The sequence below is a fragment of the Indicator indicator genome, chromosome 8 (assembly GCF_027791375.1).
Source record: "Indicator indicator isolate 239-I01 chromosome 8, UM_Iind_1.1, whole genome shotgun sequence".
NCBI lineage: Eukaryota > Metazoa > Chordata > Aves > Piciformes > Indicatoridae > Indicator > Indicator indicator.
In genome coordinates, this window is record NC_072017.1 from 25663120 (window position 1) to 25686335 (window position 23216).

General features: G+C 43.4%; 1 protein-coding gene across 4 annotated transcripts; it reads right to left on the bottom strand.

Annotated features, from left to right (window-relative positions):
* Positions 1 to 722: 722 nt before the first annotated feature.
* On the bottom strand, positions 723 to 22434 carry YTHDC1 (YTH N6-methyladenosine RNA binding protein C1). Of its 4 annotated transcripts, XM_054383071.1 has the most exons (18): positions 22369 to 22434; positions 18365 to 18466; positions 17512 to 17840; positions 17028 to 17382; positions 15203 to 15292; positions 14639 to 14692; positions 13948 to 14042; positions 11191 to 11299; positions 10981 to 11098; positions 10027 to 10111; positions 8175 to 8341; positions 5588 to 5670; positions 4198 to 4234; positions 4068 to 4107; positions 3899 to 3961; positions 2192 to 2326; positions 1169 to 1361; positions 723 to 1077 (listed from the first exon to the last, which is right to left on the bottom strand). In XM_054383071.1, exons 1-18 carry the CDS (start codon positions 22394 to 22396, stop codon positions 1046 to 1048), a joined length of 2115 nt encoding a protein of 704 aa, XP_054239046.1. In that variant the 5' UTR covers positions 22397 to 22434; the 3' UTR covers positions 723 to 1045. The 4 variants fall into 4 exon arrangements, with proteins under 4 accessions (XP_054239046.1, XP_054239047.1, XP_054239048.1 ...); XM_054383072.1 differs by having other exon boundaries at positions 1045 to 1361; XM_054383074.1 differs by lacking the exons at positions 723 to 1077; positions 1169 to 1361 and adding an exon at positions 1395 to 1623.
* Between the last annotated feature and the right edge of the window lie 782 nt (positions 22435 to 23216).

The following is a 23216-nucleotide window of genomic DNA, read 5'->3' on the forward strand; positions in this document are numbered from 1 at the left end:
ACATGTTCTCTTGCAGTGGGACTCTGCTCCCCTGGTCCTCGTCTTGTGGTTCATCAATATGGGAGGTGTGAGGAGAAAGACTGCCTGTGAAGACTGAGGCAAAACGTTGTTGAGTACCTCAGTCTTCTGCTGGTCTGCTGTTAGGAGCTTGCTCATTATGTTCTGTCAGAGGATGCCCTTTCTTTGGCCTTCCTTTAGCTGGCTGACATCTGCAGAAACATTTCTTGTTATTCTTGGCATCTCTTGCCAAGTTCAGCTCCAGCCACGCTTTGGCCATCCTGACTTCATCAGAACAGATCTATCAGATAAAATCTGTCCAAGCTGGCAAGCTCAGAAGACCAACAAATCCAACCTGGAGTTTTGATGAGTTCAATAATTACCGATTTATTTTTGTAAAAAAATGGTAGCAGTGTAGAATACAGCAAGATTTTCTGGTTCCACGCACGCAGGCTGGGAACATTCCAAGCTATGTGCACACTTGGGAAAGAGACCAGACAAAAAGAATTGACCAAAAATGTTACTGAACATGGCAGGATTTTTAAAAAAGGTTAAAAATTAGGTATCAAGAGTGTCTTCTTTATATTGCTTTCATTACTGAAGACTGAAATAAACACTTGACTTTACAGACAGGGTTAAAAAAACGGGGGGAGGGGAACAACAACAAAAAAAGGCTGCTACAACACTGCCATACACTCAAAAATAAAAATATGTTCAATATTTGCATACTTGATAGCAGCATTCTCCCACTAAACCATGTGAAACTACAGGAAGAATACATCAAAGCAAAAAATAAACTATAATATGGCAGTTATCCATCAGGACTGAAAACCTAGAGTGGAGTCACTAAGTAGATGAACACGTATTGAGAATGACTTGGGATTTACATTCTTAGCTGCATCCCGTTCTGCTCCAACAGACACACCAAGCTGAGTGCCAGCTTTGCCCATTTTATTTTTGGCCAATTCGAGGCTTTTTTTCCAGTTCATAGTTCACTGCATGCTTGGAATAGGGAGGGTCATTATAAATCCTTCTACACAACGAACTTTTAAGTAGACAGCTGAAAATCAAATGTACTACCTGTAAACACACAAAAAAAATACAAGCTTTCTGTTTAGTTTCAAGGGAGCACCACTCCAGGTACATTATCTTCGGTATCTGCCTCGTTCACCTCTGTCTCTGTCCCGGTCACAAAGCCTCTCTCTCTCCCTCTCCCGATCGCGGCCTCTGTCCCGTTCCCTGTCTCTTCTGTTGTCCCGGGGCCGGTCCCGCTCCCGCTCCCTCTCTCTCGGCCTGCTTCTCCGACCGCTGACCACTGCTTGTGTGCGGCGCAGGAAGTCATCAACCCTCATGTCGTAGTCGTGCTGGATCAGAGGACAGATGGTTACTCTCTTGCCCAGGTCCAAACCCCCTCCCTTCTCTCAGCCCGAGGGCTGGCCACTGTTCCTGCCAAAGCCTAGCGTTCAGAAGTAACATGGCCAGCAGCCCTCAGCACAAGTTGCTTCTTCCATCTTCAGGGCTGTGCTTCCACCGTAGAGAGGCTGGGGTTCAAATCACAGAAAGGTAGGGGCTGGAAGGGACCTCTGGAGATCATCCAGTCCAAAACCCCTGCCAGAGCAGGATCACCTAGAGTAGGTCACACAGGAACACATCCAGACAGGTCTTGAAAGTCTCCAGAGAAGGAGACTCCACGACCTCTCTGGACAGCCTGCTCCAGCAACCTCACAGCAAAGAAGTGTTCTCCTCATATTGAGGTGGAACTTCCTGGATTACAGCTTACTAGATACCAGAAAGACCTCAAAGCCTAGCAGCCTTCAAAGCCAGCTAACAGCAATCTCCAAGCTATCTGCTCTGAGTTATGATGTGCCTCTAAGTCCTAACCTAAACTTCTCTGCTGATGATGTGGTTTGCTGTGCAAGTGTTGCACACACATCTTTATCCAAACTGGGCTTCAGAGATAAGAGAGCTGGAAGCCATTTTAAGTACACAGCTCAGTTCTTACCAGGGAGGATTTTGCACTTCTACCTCAACTGGTAGAGGAGCTTTTCAGGAGATGCCAGAAGCTTCTACTAACTGATCTCTCCAAGGAACACTAACAGATCTTAAAACCAGAGTTTAACACATCTTGGGTCAGACTACATCTGTACCCCAAATTCCTTCTCTGCCCTGCAGCCTCTCTTCCATGGACACTTACTACTCTTTTGTCTCTGTATCTTGCATCATGTGGTACAGGATGGTGTCCTGAGTACGGTGGGTGAGCTTGAGGTGGAGGTGCGTGGTGCTGATAGTAAGGGTGGTGTGGTGGCTGCTCCATGCCTGGATACGGTGGCTACAAGAAAGACACAGGAAGTTTGTTGAGTGTTTCAAAACAAATAGATGCTGGGAATTAAGAGCAGAAGTTACATTCGTCCAGAGGGAAAACACAATGTCTCGCTGTATCCCACCACAGCCTCCTAACTTAATGGCAGACCATTTGTCATCAGTCAGCATGCTTTACTACTTCTCTACCATTGCTTTACTAAGTTTGTCCATCACCCTCCCAAACACACCTTCTTCCTGTATCTGCCTTCATGTGGTTCCTGCTACTTAAATGTGGTGTAATTCTGGGGTTAGGGGTTTTTTTGGGGGGGTTGTTTGGTTTTTTTAGGTTTTGGGTTGTTTTGGGGGTTTTTTTGGTTAAACAAGACATTTCTTGGCTGTTCTCTTCCACTTCTTCACTCAGCATGACCTTCCCTTCCTGTGTTACTGAGGCAATCTTTGCTTGCATTGCTGTCAGAAAGGAAGTAGGAGGAAGTGCTGGATTTCAGGATGACTATATGGGCAGAATGTAGAATAGGGAAGAGGGGAGGACAAAAAATAAATAGGACTTCCTGAAAGCTTAGCTGTGCTTGAAAAAACATTTTCCTCCCAGTCTGACAATTTTGTTCACTTTCTTCAGTTATAACAAGAGCTGTGTTTCAGCTGAGAAAAAAAAAAAGAGGCTACAGTAGCATCTCTACACCTGGTGCTGCAGTGCACACAACAGCCAGAAGACTATGAGCGTTATCAAACCCTAGGACCCTCAGGACTAGAATTACTAACCACCACTGAAATAACTCATCAGAATGACCATGACATGAATGACCCACAGCTGTACAAAGGAATCATCAGTTAATTCCCATGGAGCACAGCAGCAGGTAAGTGCAGAAAAGTGTGTTCTCATCTGCCTGGGGAAGAAGTGCATGCCAGTGGGCCCCACAATACAGCAAGACTCATTTCGACTGCAGTGTGCAGTACAGTTCTGCTGCTTTCCTGAATGCCATAGTCTAGAGCATGGTAGCTCATCCCATGAACCTCTGCAGCAAGTCCACCTCTGTGGTTCCTTTCTTACTCAAGAGGTAGCCAGTTACTACTGAAGATGTACACAAATTTTCATCACAGCCTTTTGTGGCTAAAGGATGGTTCTGCTGTTTCTTCAGTGTTCAGTTTCTTGTATGCTCAAAGCAAGCTAGGCTCCTGCTGCTCTACTGTGTACTACAATGCTGGACTACTCCTTTATTATTTGAGACCTTTTTTTTTTTCCCCCCTCGTAAAACTTTTAGCTAGTTACAGCAAAGACAGATTTTAGGAAAAGGGAAGAGCTAATTACAATGCTCAAAAAATTCCTCTTGAGGGCTGGCTCAGCTCTCACCTCTGGCTCCTTGCCAACCCTGTAGCTCAGCCAAGACAGAGTAGCACAGGGAACAGTAATAAATTACAGCACAGCTACCCCACTGAAATAGCTTTAAAAATTAAGAATACAGAGGTGCACATTGTAAACGTGCCTTAAAACACACTGAATATGCTAGGCTTCTCCAGTGTTGAACAAAAAATCCCTGAAGACATATTCTAGAGGAAAAATTGAATTCAACAAGACACAAACCATTCCTTGCCATGGTGGTGGTGGTCCCATGTTGTGGAATTCCCTCACGTAATCATTGTAGGACTAAAATGAAAGACAATGGTGTTAACATTTGTGATGAGCATCCTTCAGAACGGCAGAAAGCTGCATGTAAATAAATTCTCCAGAAAGTTTCCATGCACCAACTTACCCCATTTAAAAATACATCTCGGCGAACTCCTGAAAATCGTCTGTTGGGAATAAAAATTTGTACAACTAAATCCAATTTATCCACACACAAGTTGCCAGGGTGTAAAATGGATAACAGGAACACACCTTACCTGTCTACTTCGGGGTATCTGGGATCCTTTATATACCCTGTTTGAACATCAAGCAATGTTAAATTCAATTTACCATCTCAAATGGACACTCTTACAAAACAGACTCAATTAGAAACTGTTCTTTCATTCTGTGCCAGCTACCAAGTTGTGTCTATCTGCCACTATCCCTGCTTTCAAGACAGATCTCAAAAATGTACAACTTCTTGGAGGCACTACTCTAATGCAGGAACAAAAATATAATGCAGATGCACCCACTGGAGCTTGCACAGAGGACAAACAAATATGCAAAGGGTGTCTGTGTGAATGCAGACCCGAGCTGGGGATGCTCACAAATTTGAGGGTACTATTCCCTGGCTGTCAGTTACTGCTCAGCAACTCTGCATTCAGTACAATGTGTTCATCTGGACAGCTCTTAGAGATAACTTCCTAAAAGCTTTTGGATAAAAATGTTACACAAGACTAAAAATGACCTAAAATCCATCTGGAAAAGCCCCATGGGGTAAGGGATTTTTGCAGCTTCACTGTGTTTCCAGCAAGTAAACTTTAAAGAGCTCAATGAAGTGGTGCAGAACACCAGACATGCTTATGCTGATAAAATAATACTTCTGAGCCTCATTACTGAAAACGAAATTGTTCTGCACTTTAAACAATGGACCTGGAAAAGCAGGGAGCAGCAACAACACTCTTTCTGCATCAGAGAACACAGGCTGTGCAAGCATGCTAGAGATAAAGGCAGCTTGTTAAGAAAGAAATCTGCTGCAGAAATAATGGAATTGAGATTTCTAATAGCAGTAAAGATCAATTAAAAGTGACAATATCTTAACTAATTGCTTTCTGAAAAACCCCAACCCTCCAGTATCACTCATGTTGTTGTTGCTGCATTCCCACTGCAGAACACCACAATTTCTTTCTCAAATTCAGCATTACCCTCTCTTGTAAAATGCAATGAAGCTTCCCCCTCCCTTCCTCATGTCAAGCTGGTAAAATAATTCTCTCTGAACACACAACTGAAAATCTGTCAGCTCTAAGCACAGGCCGCCAGTCAGGCCATCAAATTTCTGATAAACAGCTTAATTTGATGACTAGTGCATTGACAAACCGATCAAACCAGTTCTTGTGCCCTCAAGAGGCCCATTCACAACCATATACACAGCTCTGAAGCTCCTCAAAGAGCTCAGCCTAGATTATGCTTATCTCCCACTCTCAAAGCTGTGAAAATGTGTCACTGGCTTCTGCGAGAGCCTGGTTAAAGCAGCAAGCAGCACTTGGGCCAAGCCCTGTTTTTATATCCAAGTCACATCACTGCATTACTTTGGGATTAACGAAGACACACTGAAAGAGAAAACACCTGTGAACTGGTGCACACAAATCTTCATAGTAAGATATTAACCTGGTCTTTGGTGAAACTCAGGGGGATAGTCAATCCTTGGTTTCTTTCTGCTGTTATGAATATCATAATCCTCTGGTCGACGCCTACACAAATTAGATATCAAAGATTAAACAAGCTTGCTTGGAGCATTCGGCACAGCAGAGTATGTCACAGGAATAGCTTGAGCTGCCCAGGATCTCAATTTAACCATTCTGAACTCCATCTGCTTCAAAATGTTCTACAGTTTGGTATTTGACCTCAAAGAGTTCAGGAACAACAGTCCAATCAAATACCCTCCACTGTTAGCTTTCTGGCTCCAGGAGCTCTGGCAGTTAAGGAAGAAACTTTACCCAACTGCACTTTCGTACCAAAAATTTTGTCTAAAACAGGGTTAAGTGTTGACATTACACTTTCCACATTCCATTTTGAAAGTGGCTGTTGGATACCAAAAGAATCTACATGACTAAATAGAGTGAAAAGTAGGTGGCAGAATGTATTAGTACAGTCAGAAGGCAAGGGCATTGCTGGATTTGATAGCCATGGGGAAAAGAATTCTATAGGTGTTCTACTCCCAGAGCATTTCTAAATACAGCTCTGCATGCTTTGGGAAGTTGCTTCTTTCACTGTAGCTCTTCTAACTGGGTAGGCCAATTAGAGTATTTTTAACAACTTCTTTTCTAAGCAACTTAACAGCAATGCAGCAGTGCCTTTTACAGAAAGCTTTAAGAATGCTTAAACTTCCTGAGAACTAAAATAATTTGGTTTCCTTTCCGTGCAAACAGCTCTTTTACTTTAGAGTTATCTTCAAAAACTTGGCTCTCAGGGAGGAAATTTCTGAAAGTTACATTCAGTTGAAGCACTGAAAAGTAGCTGCCAATTTTGCTCCACCAGGGTACATAAACATTAATGGGTTACTCCAATGCTAACACAACAGTGTTTCTAAACAAAGCAGCTACAAAACCATTCCCTTTCCACCCCAATCCCAGCAATACAATTCCTCATGACAAGAAATAAACATTTTAAATTGCTTAATTACTGTGCAACTTGCTTGCTGAGTAACAAGCTCACGTAGCTTTCAGTTTTATCAAGTCACCTCTCCTCCCCCCCTTCCCCCAACCATGCCCAGTTACTAAAATTTTTAAAATGAAAGCAGATTCTTTACTATGAGCAAAAGGCCCACAAACCAAAGCAGTTGCATCTACAGCAAAATCAGACCAAGGTAAATAAAAGCTGGTGTAAAGAATAAACATACCGCTTTCTTGTAGTTTGAGACTGCATTTACGACCGGTATAAAATATGATAGAAACAGTTCATATAGTAGTCCAACTACTGACTTTAAGCTTGTAAGCCACATACATAAATGGAGGCCCTGGCAGGCTTGAGAAGGTGTGATGGTGTTATATGTATAGTTTGCAGTCCATTGCAAAACCTTCACTTGTATATACTTTATTGCACTGGAAACCTCTTAGCTTAACTTCAAAAGCATCTCGGTGTTCAGTCCTTTAAAGCCAAAAATATGGGGGTGCTGCCAGGTTTCCTCCTACCTACTCGTGACAGTGTCCTTTTTTTTTTTTTTTTTTTAAAAAGCTCAAGGAAATGGGGCCTCTTGTTGGGCATCTGTACCTACCACAGCATGTTTCCACAAAGAGGAAACTTAACCCAAGGTTTCAGCCCAAACCATACATCAGTCTGTATGCAAAGCAGCTACACAGGGAAAAGGTGTTTGGCAGAAGGGCTAATATCAGTTCTTTGAAAAGACTTCTCCAATTCTGTAACAAGTTATACCCCCTTTTTTCCTGGAAAATGATGTTAAGTTCATATAGCAGTGATCAATAACCATGTCGATCCTCTAAAAATACTTTAAAGTCCACAGGTACTGCCAGCATCTGGAAAGGTTGTAAATACAGACACAGCAACAGCCATTCTGTTTGGTTTGTTGCCGGGTCTCCAGGGGTCACTCGATCCCTTTTGGGAAGAACCTACTGTTTGCAGAAGCTCAGCAAGATGCATGAATTCAGTGGGTGCATGTTAGAGCATATTTGGCAATGGGGTTAACACATCACGGTGACACAATTTGAAACAGTCCCAATAATGCTCCTCTTGAATAGCAAAATAACTTAAAATATTTTATCCTCAAAATGAGGCGGCATCTTCCGCAAAATTCTAAGTGATCCTTATAAAAGTCCCACATTGGATAAGGCTTATCCAGAGACACACCTGCAAGAAAAGGCTTTTACAAGATATTAACACATTTTTGGCAAAGAAAAACTTCCTTCTCTCCAGCTAGCCTGCTCATCATCAAGCCAAGCTTACCTACAGCTAGTGTAACACGTTGCATTAGCTCAGTAAAGGATCTAGTCTAAACTAGACAGCACTTTAAGATCTCTTTTTTTTTTTTCTGGTAAAGCAAAGATCCCCATTTTCCTCTTGCAAAATGCCAGACCGGGGAACCATGTGAAATCCTCAATGAAGCCACAGACTTGTCCATGCAGCTTGATTTGAGGATTTTCTCTCTTCTTCCTCGCAGGGCAAGCTCTGACGACTGACATTCCTCCATCAGGTTATTCTGACACATGTGCCTACTATCAGTCCAAAGAACGTTTCTAACCTTCCCACGTCCCGCACGGGCTCTCGACGTGACGGGCGTCCTCTTGATCGGGGCTGTGAGTGCATTCTTCTCTTGTGCCTCATTTTATGAATGACTTGATACAAGTCAATACTTTCATCGGGAGGGAAGAGAAGACAAAGTTGGGTTCCACATTCCGGCTCAATTTCCTAGAATTAGTTAGAAGTTCAGTAGTAGTTTATAAACTGCAGAAACAAAACTCTTGCCCAAATACACTGACAACATACATGAAAAAACAAGAAAAGACACTTCAGAGAGGTTTTGGTATCACTTGAGACACAGCAAAATTCACTTACATTACCTTTCATTCTTTAGGCACTACTTAGAACTCTCATAAAATAGTCCAACACTTGGGGCAACCACATCTTCCCTTGAAACATACAGGCCACATCACTGTTTTGCTAAAAAATCAGAGGACTGTTTGTCATCAAAGAAAATAATCACCTACTACAGAGAGAAAAATGACACACGTAGGAAAAAAAAAATCCACCCCAGCTTCACATATAAAGCCATGGCCTGATGAAGCAGACTACCGCCACTTGAAAGTGAATTCTTCAGTGCACGGCAGACAGGTCCATGAAAGTGCCAGTATTAAGAAAGGAACACAGAATGAGAACATTATACGATACCAAACGACCACCTTTAGCCCACACCTCAAATATCAGGTGCAGTTCTGACCCCTGAATCTGAAAAAATAGGGGAAGAGTAGAAGAACTTCAAAGCAGGCCACTGAGAGTAACTGAATGAGTGCAACAAGCTCTATATGCAGTGACTGAGCAGGTCAGGCCTCCCCAGTCTAGAGTAACAGAGGACTATGTGGGGCACTGGGGAAAAGACAGATACCATGAGTTGTTTGGAGGACAAAGATCAACATGTTGACTCCATTTTCTACCATAAAAACTAAGGGCCATCAAATGAAGCTGGCAAAAGCCAGGTGCAAAGCAAATCTACAAAAGTGTTTCTTCCACCTGGTGACTAACATGCCTGTGCACTGCCTTCCCAAGGGCTGTTGGAAACGCAAGATGCTCAGGTTCCATGTCCTCAGAAGAGAGCTCCACCCGGGTGCACAAAGCCTGAATGGATAACCACAACCACTTTAGGAAAGAGCCCAAGTTGAAAAGCAGGCAGAGCAAGCACCAAACTATGCTTGCCCAGCACCTAATAGGACATCAGTTTTATGAAGATGAAACCCACCTCCAGACTGCAACTCTACAGTGAAGCGAACAAAACATTAAGAATGAAAATGCTGTTGTGCTTCTGCTGCCCAACAAATTGAATGTGCCTATGGGCAAAATAGCACACAGTCTACATGTGCCAGACAAGATGGGGATTATGCAACTCCCATCTCACTCTAAGAAAGCAGGACCTCTTATTTCAGTCCCAGCTGGGTCACTTGATGGCAGCAACACAGCTGCACTCTGCTCTAGCTAACAAGACAAAGAGCCCCACCACTTACAATTTACTTAGCACAGACTTTATAACGGCAGTCTCTGCCCTAAACTATGCAGTATATAAACACAGCTGGAAACACCAGAGCTCGTTCTTGAGAACTGCTGCAAGGTTTGCACACCATCCAATGCATGACACATCTCAAACTCAAACCACCACACAGTTTTAAGGCATCAAACATTGCTTATCACCAAGAACTCGCACTGCATTGTTTGCTGTTTCCTTCTTCCACAACATTAGAGATGAGCTGAGTGCCTTTATCATGGTGCTCCACTGTAAGTAACAACTGATCTCAGAAGAATCCATCCCGTCTGCACATACCAAGCAGAAAGCAAGCACAAGGAGATGTGGGTTACAGAGGAGAAAACCACCAAAAGTAACAAACCTGTCCATCACGGCCTATCTTCACTGGCTTGTGCTCGTTCCAGGGGTTGGTCAGGTGAGCAGACTTTGTGAACGGCAACTCACGCCTAAGCACCAAGTGGCAGAAATTAGTGTGGCCTCTCTGTTACATTAAAAAAGTATTCACAAATGCAGAAAGCAGGACATTATGTACAAAATATTTCTGCCAGGTCTCTGAATGAATGTCTTGGTGGGTATCAAGCACTAGTAACCAAAAGTTGCACTCTGACTTAACTAAGCATTAACTAGTGTAGTCCATCTGTAATAGCCCACCCTATTAAAGAAGGGTTTTCTCAGTCTCTGTACAATACGAAGATCATGCTTGCTTATGAGGTCCACCTGAACACACTGCCCAGGCTCTACCTGAGGTGCTAGCTCATGGTACCTACTGAAATAAATTCCTCTCGCAGGTCAAGGGAAGGTTCAAAACTTTTCTGTAAGACAGACTCAAGTGAAATCATTGAACATACTCCTCACAACCTATACATTACGCAAACATCTCTAGGATTTCATGTTATTCTAGAGCAGTAGCTTTTTCTTTGTTCAGATGCCAAGATGTCAGATGAAGACAGATCTTTCCTTACAGGATCTTCTCCCCTTTTATCCACAGTTGTCTATTCAAGTGAGCAGTTGTTTTCACTCAAAGTCTTCAGAACATAGATTTCTGCTTTCAGTGCAAGAGATCAGTGAAGGAACCCAAGTGTTCAAAAATCTCTAAATTAATTAACTGCCTATATTAAAAAATATAAATTCCATAGTGCATGCCAGGAATAGAGCTGACTCCCAAGCTCAGTAACAGAGGAATGGATCTGGGGAGATGGGAGGACAGATCTTTGGCTGAGTGGAGTTTTCAGAAGGAAGCTGTCAGCACTGAAGGCAATAATCCACAGAACCAGCATTATAATGCCTTGTTACTAACAAAGAAACAGTTATTTACCTGCAAATCCAGTCAATTTTAAAGACGCCTCCCAACATTTTTGCACTCATTCCTGCAGGCAGCACCCAGTGTATCGGTGATCCTCCATGATGGGACTCTGAAGACAATCTTGCAAATCCTAAAGGATTGCACACGAATTGTAACAAAGACAACAGAAAAGCTGTTGCACAGAAAGCTCACTTACCTTGCTATCCGCTCGCTTTCCCTTACCTTGGAATTTGCCACTCTCTCTCACAGAAAATATCAAAATAACACTCCTTGCTGATCTAAATGCAGCATTAAGCTTCTTCTCATTGACTGGAAGTGTTGACCATACTCCCTGAAACAAAACAACCCCCAACCCACCATCAACATGTTAAGAGTGCATTTCAGTAGATGAAGCCAACAGAGGTGTATAGTGCAGATGAGGAAAACATGTCCAAACTAGTGTTCTAAGATAGAAGACAATGCAAAGAGGAAGGTAAGGAAAAACTTTTTCATTGTGAGGATGATGGAGCCCTGGAGCAGGCTACCCAGAGAGGCTGTAGAATCTCCTTCTCTGGAGACGTTCAAAACCCATCTGGACGTGTTCCTATGTGACCTGCCCTAGGTGATCCTGCTCTGGCAGTGGGGCTGAACTCAGTGATCTTTTGAGGTCCCTTCCAATCCCTAACATTCTGGGATTCTGTGTATTGCTAAATTCAGTTCCTTCAGAACACGTTTTTAGCCAGCCCCATGACAGATCTTGTAAACCGCTGGCTTTTCAATCTTTATCAGACACTGTAGATGCACTTGCACAAGCTAGACATTTCACTTGTAACTATAATGATGATCAGATATATGAAGACCTTCACCTTTAGTATCTTTAACACACTAAGTCATGCTTCTAAGACTTTAGAAGCTCAAATATTGTATCATACACACAAACTATGATAAACTATGATAAAACAGTAGCACATACAGTGAGAGATGTGCAGGTAGACCTCAGTAACCTTCTTAGGAGACACGATTGTTGAGGACAGCTTGCAGGTTTTGCAACTCTTAGTGAAAAGCCAGAAACTTGAGAGGCACCAGACCAACATTTTAAATGGGCAAGACCCTCCAAACCAGTTCGTTAAGCCTCCCACTTCCCCATATACTAATTCCTCTCTTTTCCCCAGGCATGGCACAAGAAAACACACCCTGTCTGAAGGTACCAACTGTGCTGAGCTCTAGAGTATCAGAATACAGTGTGCTCTATCGCTTTTCAGCAAGACCAGCTTCCCAGTCCATTCTCTGGACAACGCCAGGAGAAGCTTATGCTGGTTTGACATGTTCAAACTTCAGCCTTGGAATATCATCTAGGGTCTACCAAAGAAAATGTCCCTTCTCTTCCTTTGTTATGAAAGGTACGTTCTTATGTCCTACTCTGTTTGCTTGACGAGACAATTCATTAGAGATCTATGTTGGTTTTTTATTAGCTGTATTACTTTAGGCTGCTTGTGAAGCTCTGCTGTGAAGCTCTGCTGTGAACTACAACTTCCTGCACCGGCACCACAAAAGCCATTTTCATGGAAGTGCAGCAGCAAGAGACTGATGTCTACATGCCAAGAGACAAAGCATCTTCTCCAAGAACTTGAGTTCAGCCCCAGATGTGGCTGAAGCTCAGCAGGGATATGCTCCTCCAAAGAACAAAAGCAAACACTGATCAGAATGGTGTTTACTGCACAGATCAGGCCCAAAGCTGGGGGAAGCTGTCAAGGAATGTTAAGATTCATGTAACAGGTTTGAATCCTGCTCTGCTTCAGAACATCTTCACTGCCAGAATCACCTGCTCTGGGTATGTTGTGCAACAGCAAAGCAGGTATTTTCTCTACAAGCTGCTGCAAACGACGTAGGTGTGGTGGTTTGAAACTGTCTTTTTAATTTTTCCTTGCAAAGTTCAGAACAGAGAAAGTGAAAGAGTGTAAATAAGTCACTCTTGGGTGTAAGAAAGCAAAATAACGATTGTTCTAAACACTTCCATTGGATAGATAGAAATGTTTAAGAACTATTACCCAAAACAAAGTAGGCATTCTGCACATTCTGCGTTCGGCAGTGGGGGCAGTTGCTGGGCTGTCTGGCTGCTGTTTCTTCTTCTCTTCTGGCTGAAGATAACACACTGACCTTGGCAGCTAAGTTAACAACTTTCTGCTTAACTAACTCTGCTTCTCTGTCCAGGGGGGTCTGGGGGGAAGCTCCTGGGAGAGAGAGGCCCCTTTGGGAGGGTCCCCTTGGGGGGAAGCAAAGGGAGATCGGTTGTGCTTTTCTGTTGATTGTATATATTTGTGAATGTTGTGAATTTTGTATATTTGTACATATTCATTGCATTTCATTGTAGATTTTAGACTCTGCTTGTAAATACAGCTTTTCATTTGCTTCCAGACTGGGCTAGCCTGGTTATTGTTGGTGGGGGGGGAATTTCAGCTCACACCGACACAGTAGGTCAAGAAAACCACCAGAGCGGCCCAGTGCCATTCATCAGAGCTCAAGTCTAGAGCACTGGAATCCCTCCCAAAGAGGGATTCCTTGCAGCATTACTGCCAGGCATGCATTTCTGCAAAAAGGCCTCAAATCAGCTGAAACAAAATTACATTTACAGCATCACATGAAAACCAAAGCAACCTTCTGAATCTTCTCACAGCACAGCAATCTGAACACAGGTGCTGATGAAAGGGAGAAAATAGCATCACAGTGTTCCCAATGGAGGTTGGCTTAGGATGTTATCACACAGACCTTGAGGCCCCTTTATAACCCTAGTCTTATCAAGATAAATGACAGATGGTCTAGAAATGCTTCTAGGTTACAGTACAGGCAAAATGGCTACCCTTGAAGAATCATGGAGCAGTAGCTTCCATCCTTGCCTCTGCCATGATCTGAATGATGGAGAAGAAAATGCATCTACCCGTGTGTAAGGTGGGTGTGTTTGGAAATAGCCACACTGATCAGCTGGAAGGAAATTCAACATACCTTTGCTTTAGCAAGCGATACGTTTTCGTGGTTATTACTCTTGATGAGAAAGAATCTCGCATCTTGGAGAATGTACTTAAGTTTACTTGTTTGGTCTGAAAAAAAGTGTGAAATAAGCAGAACTGTAAATATTTACAGTTGTTTAAAAATGTTGCTTTTAGTATACATTTGTTTCCTTCAAAATACACCATATCCCACCCAGTTCCTACATATGTGTTATCACAGTCAACCCCCAACTTCAAGTCTAAGCTGTAGAAGCACAGAATGCCAGGGAAAACCAAATCAAAACTAAAACTTAAATCTTGAGATAAAGAAAAAAAATCAAATCAAATCAGCATGATTCAGTGATGTTCCGATATACAGGAGTTATTTCTTGCTTAAGATTCTTTGTTTAAACACTGGGTAATATTCACATCTGCACAAGCCATCCAACAAAGAATGCTGCAGCGTGCCCCTTCTCAGATGCAAACACTCCATTGGTTGCTTTGCCAGCTCTATAAGGAGCAGAGTGGCTGAAGTTCTGCGTGTTGCTCCCAACACATGCAGAAGCAGCTCAAGATCTACCTGTGCCCAGAACAACGACGCACTCGGAGCGATCTATATCGGAACATGACTACTTGTGGGTAATTTGATGAACAGAGACCACGGCTTGCTATGGGGCATGCATTAAAAATTCAAATTTAAATGATACCTTTTTGGACAGCACGAACGGAAGATGATAATTTCTCATGCTTCTTTTCTGAACCTGTGTTTAGCCAAAGCACATTTGTTCAGATTGAGCCTTAATAGAGATAAGACACAATTTCTACAGCCTTGTCACATACCATTTGCATTCATGACAAATTACGCTTTCTGGCGCGCACCCACACACACAAAAAAATGCTGTTCAATGTGCACGAGTGGTTTGGTTTGCTTGTTTTGGTTTGGTTTTGGGTTCTTTGGTTTGGGTTTGCTGGTTGGTTGGTTGGTTGAAATAGCATTTGAGCAATTTCCTACTCAGAAAACTAGTCACTGAATCATCATCTTCCAAGTTTAAAAAACAAAAAGTGAAAACTCCACTTAAGCAACAGAATAGCATTAAAGTAAGGAGAAAGCCTACTTCCCCTCCGAGGTATCCACACGCAACATGCCAGAAATCAATACCAAATCATGAAAAGCTACATACCCCAATCTCTACAGCCAGTTACATTTGCTTTAGCTTACACATTAAGAATTGATGCAGGTCAAGATGACAAGCAATAAAAGGAAAAAATACCTGCATATGATTCTGATGCAGAGCTTCCACTTCTGTCAAAAACAATCGGAGAGATACCTCTAGCTCTCTTCCTCTCCTTCTTTTTCTCATCTGGAAAAAAAACAACAAAACAAAACATAATAAAAGCAGTATTTTAAACATCAAGTGACAGGCAAAATTATGGTAACAAAGTACTGTGATGGGAAAAAGCCATCTGTAATAGTGATGTTAACTTGCACCTGAAAATTGTAGTTGCTGCCTCAGAAACAGCAGACAAATGCTAACTGCTCAAGCTCTGCATTTAGACAAAGGCTACAGACCCAGTGTCTCTGTGTGACCTTCAGAGACAGATTTGATCTTCTAGGTGTTTTAGTAAGGCTGCTTTTTAGCTATTCTGTCCAGCCTTTAACCAAATTTGCAACAGAGAGCCCAAACTACATTGTGTGGCCAGCAAGTCAAGAGAGGTGATTCTCCCCCTCTACTCCACTCTGCGAGACCACACCTGCCATACTCTGTCCAACTCTAGAGCCTGCAGCACAAGAAGGACAAAGGAGCAGGAGAGGAGGCCATGAAGATATCAGAGGGCTAGAGTACCTCTTCTATGGGAACAGGCTGAAAGAGTTGGGGCTGCAGAAGAGAAAGCTCCAGAGAGACCTTAGAGCAGTACTCCAGTACCTGATGGGGGCTGCAGGGCATTTGGAGAGGGACTTTTGACAAAGGCATGGAGTGACAGTATGAGGGGCAATGGCTTCAACCTGTAAGAAGCTAGATTTAGATTGGACATTAGAAAAAAATTCTTGCCCATGAGGGCAGTGAGGCCCTTGAATAGGTTGCCCAGAGAAGCTGTGGAGGCTCTAGTCATGGAAGTTCATTGAAAGCCAGGCTGGCTGAGCCCTTGAGTTATCCATTCCAGTAGGTGGTGACCCTGCCCATGGCAGAGGGTTGGAACTAGATGATCTTTAATGTCCCTTCCAACCCAAACTATTCCATGATTTTGTGATAGTGATATGGGCTCATTTGCTCAGAGCTGAACAAAATGGCAAGAGGTATGAAAACAAAACACAAGCAGTGACCCCCACTCTTGAAGTATTTCATTACGCCACAATGCTTCCTGGCACAATTACAGCTTCACTTCTCTGTTCTCTAACCTCAAACTGCAGAGTTGAGCCACAAAAAGCTTTATGTTAAACAGAATGACAACCTAAGGAGGCTTCATACAGGGAACATACACAAGAGGAATCCTAACAGGACTGCAAGTTACATTCTTAAAAAAAACTCTAAAAGACACCCAAACCCACTTCCTGGCTTCATTAACACTTCACATCTGTAATTTAAGACCAGTTAGAATACACCATGAAACATTTGTTTCTGGTTTTGGCTTCAAACATTTCTCTCAAGTTTGCCTGAACAGCTAATTATTTCAACTTAAGTTTACATTTCCTGTGCTGAAGGCAGCCACTATTTAAGTTCCAACTACCCTTCCTTGTGGAGCCGCTGCTTTTACTACACCGTTCTACCTGGTCACTCTTGATCAACATAGAGCAGCTTAACACCAGCTTCAAATGGACTGTGTAGGAAATTGAGCCATCAGACACTTAAGCCAGGATGAATTTGAAGTATTGAATAGAAAGGCCAAAGCAATCAAAACCACTCTGAATGCTTAGCACAGTAATCCAGATATTCCCAAGTTTTGGTGTAAGGAAACACCATTTTTGGTCTATGATATTTCATAATTAACATCTAGTAGGACTTTTGCAGCTAAGGAGTACTTTTGATACAGCCATGAAATGGCAGCAAAACTTTCAACAGCAAGGTATTTCAGATCAGAGTGCTGGATGGTACCTACCTGATGCTTCTGAACCAGATCCAGATCTGACTGACCCATCTGTGAAAGAGGCAGATTCTGAATCAGAATCACTGGCTTCACTTCGTGTGTCATAGTCATTTCCTTCCTTCTGATCTCTCTCATCCTGTTCATATTCTTCTTCATCCTCCTCCCCATCTTCTTCTACCTCTTCATCCTCCTCCCCTTCATCATCATCTTCTTCTTCCATTCCTTCCTCCTCATTCTCTGTGTTGCCTTGTTCAGAGGAACCGCTACTGCCAGTCTCATGATCTGAACAATATTCCTCAGAGTTCACCTCTTCTTTAGAGGAATGGCTGGATCTGCTTGGTCTTCTATCCACATCATGCCTGATTCTCTGATGTTTAAAGAAAAAGTGAGTCAGCAGCCATACAACATTTTCAGGGTGCACACAGTCCTAAGAGAACGTGCCTTATAAAGTCTCATCTAATTGCTTTATTTCTAAGGCAGCAAGAATATTTAATACCTCTGAACCATCTGGTGTAGAAGACTTTGCCCTCCTGTCAATATCCCTCTTCCTCATGCAAGCTTTTTCTGGCTGTCCTTTGTAAGGCTCCCTGGCGCCGCTGGCCATGCGCATCTTTCGCTCAGCATCCAGGCGCTTGGTTCTCTCAGCCCTCTGATACTCCTCGCTCTTGTAGTCTGACACCGGCTTTGCCTTCGAGCTCACCACTCTCTTGTTGTTGCTCACCGAGGAGCTGGGAGGCTTTGGCATCAGCTGCCTCGAGGAGTGCACAGCAGGCTTCTGTCTCTTGCTTTCTGCGTTCTCCAGCCTGTCAGCCTTTCGTTTTGATCCTGAGCAGAGAGATTGAGTTCAATGTTACTTTACAGAGCAGAGACTCCTGCTTTCTGCACTCTAGGTCATAGCCCTGTTGCATACTCATCTTTCAGCTGCAGACTTTGCAACACTCACAGCTTGTATTCCAAAACAGGCACTGACTTTACAAGACCAATCCTGTAGGTGTTTTCTAAGTTTTAGAGACGGGAATGCTCAACTAAATGCTTATGGGACTGGCCTAAAGGTAAATCAAGAACTGAGCTAAAATGGAGAAAATCGCTCCATTTCCATTTAACTTTGTCAAATCAAACAGGACAGTCATTTTCTGACAGGAGATGAATCCACAAGCCAGACTCAAGTGTTTTTGAGACAAAAGGAAACCCAGAGAACTGTCTGCTTGGAAGGTTAGGTGAAAAAGCAGACGTCCATGAACTAAAGATTTGTGGAACTATTCCACTTTTTTAATCAGGTCATAAGAGTTGCTGCTTCAAAGATTTTTTTACCAAAAAGATTTTCTGCACCCACTACTGAAGTCACCTACCCTTCTTTTCACTTTTATCTTGCTCACTGTCAGGGTTATACAACTCATCATCTTGGTCAGGAGCATCAGTCAAAATATCATCCAGAACATTCAGTTCACCGTCTGAAAGTAAACACATAAAAAGTTAAACCCAACTATTCAATGCCCAGATACATAAACTACAGCAGAGTATTTACAAAACCAAACATTTCTTTTAGGGTTACAGCTCTGGTACAAGGCAAAATTATCATCTTCCTGACTTATTGCCATGATTTCAGTTGGAAGGATCAAGCAAAGCCAATAAAAGAAGTAAAATACGTCACAGGATGCATTTAGGTCCAACTTGGCCGCTCATGTCACACAGGCTTTTCTGTGAAGCATTCATTTGTAGGTCAGCTTTCCTGCAAAGCCTGTACAAAATGTGAGGAAAAGGAGCCCGAGCACCAGAAGCAAAGAGGAGTGACCCTTCTCAGAATCCTCAGGAACCTGTGCCTTAAATGATATTCCCTCCTCATCCCACTGTTCTTGTTGTTGTTGCCATGTCAGGAGGGAAAAGTTTTGTTGTTCACCTACAAGCAGGAAAAAAATCACCAGGCCAAGTTAACAAGACCATAAGAAAGGTCACCCCACTGAAGAAGAGGAAAGTAGCACTGATTTGCTGCAGAATTAATTCTGAGCTGCTCTGAACATAAACTAAAAAGCTACAATTAATCCCCCTTAATCAAAAGGGTTGAAATTTAAGAAAATTCATGCCAGAAGCAAATGACCACAGCTAGTCCCACAGCTTTTAAAATCTGTCACTGTTTCTGACTCAGTTTCACTTTTCCTGAAACCATATGGGATAGGTGGTGATCATGGTAGGAGGACTAACCATCCTTAAGACTGCAGATCTCTCTTCCAAGCACTTTAAAGAACAAGAGTGAACTAGGTACAAGCACGCAAAGGGAAAACAGAAAAGGCATTCATTTGGGAAACTGCTATTTCTCCTCCTAACCTCTGTAATTCTTAGCTCTTTCCCCTTTGTATTACTGTGAATGACTTATTTTTTTGTGCTCAGAATATAAAAGCAAAGCAGAGCAAACTCCAAGGACTCAGCTAGCTGATGGTGTCCATAGCAGACGTGTTGTACACTGCTGTAAGACAACAGGAAGGGACTCTTGTACTGGATGGAACTGGGGTAAGGCAGCAAACCAAGTCCTCCAGAGTTTGGCACTTGTCTATCTTAAAAGCTTGAGCTGTTTCCCAAGAGGAGTTTTACAGCTTGCTATTAAAAAAAGATGCAAGCCACACCAGCAAGAGTTAGCACTGCCACTGTGTCTCTACTGCACACTGCTGAAGGTGAAGTCAGTGTTGCGTGCTAGCTCTGCTGCTGGCACTTCTCCACATCTGCTGTGGCAGGCAAAGGCAGAAGTGGCCTCTGAACTGTACAATTGCTGCAGCTGATGCAAAGGAAGTAGTGCAGAGAGGTAGGTCAAGCCTTGCCCTGGCAGTTTAACACCAAGCTCCATCCTAAATGTCTTAGGAACAGCCCTTCACCTTTGCAGACCTCTATATACCCACAGCAAATATTCCTGCTGTCACTGGTTACACATCCAAGAGTCCAGTCATGGCTGTGCAAACACTCAACATGGGCTGCCATGTCTTGCTTCCCCGTGGAGACCCAGGCAAGTTCAGAGCACGAGATTATTTCACTGGAGACTAGGGCGAGAGAGGTAGGCTAGGATTAAAACACTAAACATATCACCCATCTGAGACCACATGCACAAACTTCAGCTTTGCCTCCCCTTTGGGGAGGCAACAGCACACCTAATGAAAAGACATTTAGCCTGGCTACTGCAGTAGCATGCAGAGGTGCTAAAAGACTCCATGCAGCAGCTGGTTCAGAAAGAAACGAGGAGACGAGAAAAATTTCATGGACTAAACAAGTCTGACACATACCCTCTGATGCCTTCCTGGGTCAGCTGGGCCTAATTTATAGCTGTAACCTTAAACCAGTATGTAAAAGACAGGAGCAGAATGAGTTCACTTCCCACCACCACCCCCTTCTGTAAGCACATCTGCCTAATTAATTTAAAAAAGCAAAATCACAAATTTCTTTAGCAGCCTGGTGATGCACAAAGGGCAGTCTGAGCACATGAGTTCCCATTTCTCACCTGCACAGGGTATGCTGCTCAACTCACTTTCATAGATTACACTGCCTCACCTGTGACTCTTAGGGTTCAACCTGATGAGTTCAATTATCTCAGACAGAGCAAGATAAGCTTCAAAAAAAGCCCCAAAACCCAACAGACCCAGAAAAACAGCAGGTCAGATTTCTTCCAGTTCATCACTGCTGAAGGAGAAAGGTCCAAATGAGTCCTTTTCTTTATAGACACTCCCAGGTGGCCTCTCCTGCCACTCATCTTTCGTTGACTCTGGTGTTGGATCCTTCCAAGAACAAAATTAACTCACCTGAAACAGCAGGAAAGTAACTTTGGGAAGACATTTCTCTTCTGCTGGCCATGAGCATTAGATTTATCCAAGGAAGGGTCCAAGCATGTATCCAATTTGGCAAACAGAGATAAACCCAGGTGATTTCAAACTAAAAGGGCACATGGGATTTATTTCCACTTTTTAAAAATAGTGAACTAGTCTTTTTGTCCTACAAGGAGCTTAAAAATAATGCTGCATTTACAGCAGCAATATTTTCAGTTACATATAAGTCTACATCAACACCTGCTATTCAGTCAGAATCCACCCTTTCATAGGAAATTAAAAGCAAATTAAAATAAGAAACAGAAACGTCTGTCTACTACTCATGACTTGATCACTGTCAGTGACTAAAAAAGAAGTAAAAAACAAAACAAAACCAAAACCCACCAAAATGTAAAAAAATCTAAGCCCAGCTGTATCCATTGCTATATAAGTAGAAATTTAGACATGTCAACAGTAGAAATTTATACTTGACTTCAATTTCAGTGCTCATTCATGCTGGTAGCTCACATTTGTTTCAGGACAATCTGATAGCATTTGATCCCACTGGTTTAAGAATCAAGCACCAGAAATCATTTTACTCATCAGTTCTAACAAGATCTAGTGAGGATTTTCCAGGTGATCGAGTTTTACAATAAATATTAAAGACAGCAAATTTCCACTACTCTGGCAAAGACGTTTTAAGGACATCTATCCATAAAGCAAAACCCTTGACATAACATATTCCACGGAAATCTAAACCAATGCAAACCAAGCTACAATATCAAGGTGATCCTTGATGTTTAACACTTCCATTATCTGCACTAATCACCTAACAGCAATCTCCTACATCTAAAGTTTGTTTTTACTCCTCAAATTGAGTACTTTGTGAAGGCTGACTAATAGAACCTCCTGGAAAAAGTGTGGATCACTGCAGCTGCTACATACAGCGACAGGCATGAGTTGTGAATATACATTACCTTGGAAGCATTCAGATCCTTTGATTCAAACTTACTCACCCACAGTGCTCAGAAAGCATAACTGACTGCAAAAACCTAGGCAAAAAAAACCTATAATATTCCAGCATCAGCTTCTGCTTGCTAAAGTAACTATGACCCTCGGCAAACAACCCTGAAAAAAAAAATACGGCTAGAGATCCGGGCAGAAACAAAGAAAATCTGGTATTTCCTGCGAAAAGATACTGGCAACGACTTACTGCAGATTAATGTTGAACTTAGTGGCCCACGAACTCATCCCTCTTCCCCCTGCTCAAGTCACCTTGCGCTGAGCCCACTGCCGCTGGGGTAGCTCAACGGCACGATGGGCCCATCATCTCCCGAACCCCAGCCGCTTCCCCATAAGATTATGAAAACGTCCTCGACGAGATGCTCCTACCCCATCATCCCTCCACTCTTCTCACAGACGTCTCCCAGAGTGAAGGCCCAGCACAGCAGCCAAGTAGGCCGCGGGAAGGGGGAGGCTCGGGCGGCCGCATTCCCCGACGCCCAAGCCATCCCCCACGCCGCCGCCTCCCCATAACCTTACTATTTTCCTTCATTCCCACCACCGATTACCTTTTTCCTCCCGGCTATCAGCCGCCATCCCACCGCCGCGACGCGTCCGAGCGCCTAAGATGGACGCTGCCTCTTCCGGCACGTAACGGTTCCCTCTTCCCACAACGCACCGCGTTGTGTACGCTGGACGCTCACAGTGCGCCGCGGGCGGGCGGCCGCAAGCAGGAGGGGCGGCCAGGGCAAGGTTGCTCTGCTTGTGCCGGTTAGCGGCCGGAGGTGCGGCGGGGTGGGCTCCCCTTAAAAAGCAGTTATAAGGTGTTAGTAGGGTAAAAGAGTTGTAGCGAAGGAGATTTTTATTCTCCGGAAGCGAGGAAAGCTGAAGGGGAAGCCGGCATCTCTCAGTATTCCTGCGCTGTTGTGGCAGGTAGCGTCAGAGCGTGGTTGGGAGCGATGGTCCTAAAGGGCTCTTCCAACCGAAATGATTCTGGGAACTCTTCTGTGCATCCGGAGTGGAGTGAAATAACCATGGCTTTCCTCAGAGTTAAATGTCCCACGTCGTTCCTTTGGCTGTTCGTTTGGTTTTGTGGTTTTTTGTTTGTGGGCTGGGTTTTTTTTTTTTTGTGTGTGTGGGTTTTTTTGGGGTTTTTTGTTTGTTTGTTTGTTTGTTTTTTGGGGGGGGGGTTGTGGGGGGGTGGTGGGCTTTGTTGGTGGGGAGTTTGGGTGGTTCTGGGTTCGGCTTTTTTTTCTTTTTTTCTTCCCCCCCCCCCCCCCCCGCTCCCTTCTTGCTCCTACAGGTTGCCCAGGGAGGTGGTAGAAGTCTCATCCCTGGAGGTGTTTAAGGCCAGGCTGGATGTGGCTCTGGGCAACCTCATCTAGTGTGAGGTGTCCCTGCCTGTGGCAGGGGGGTT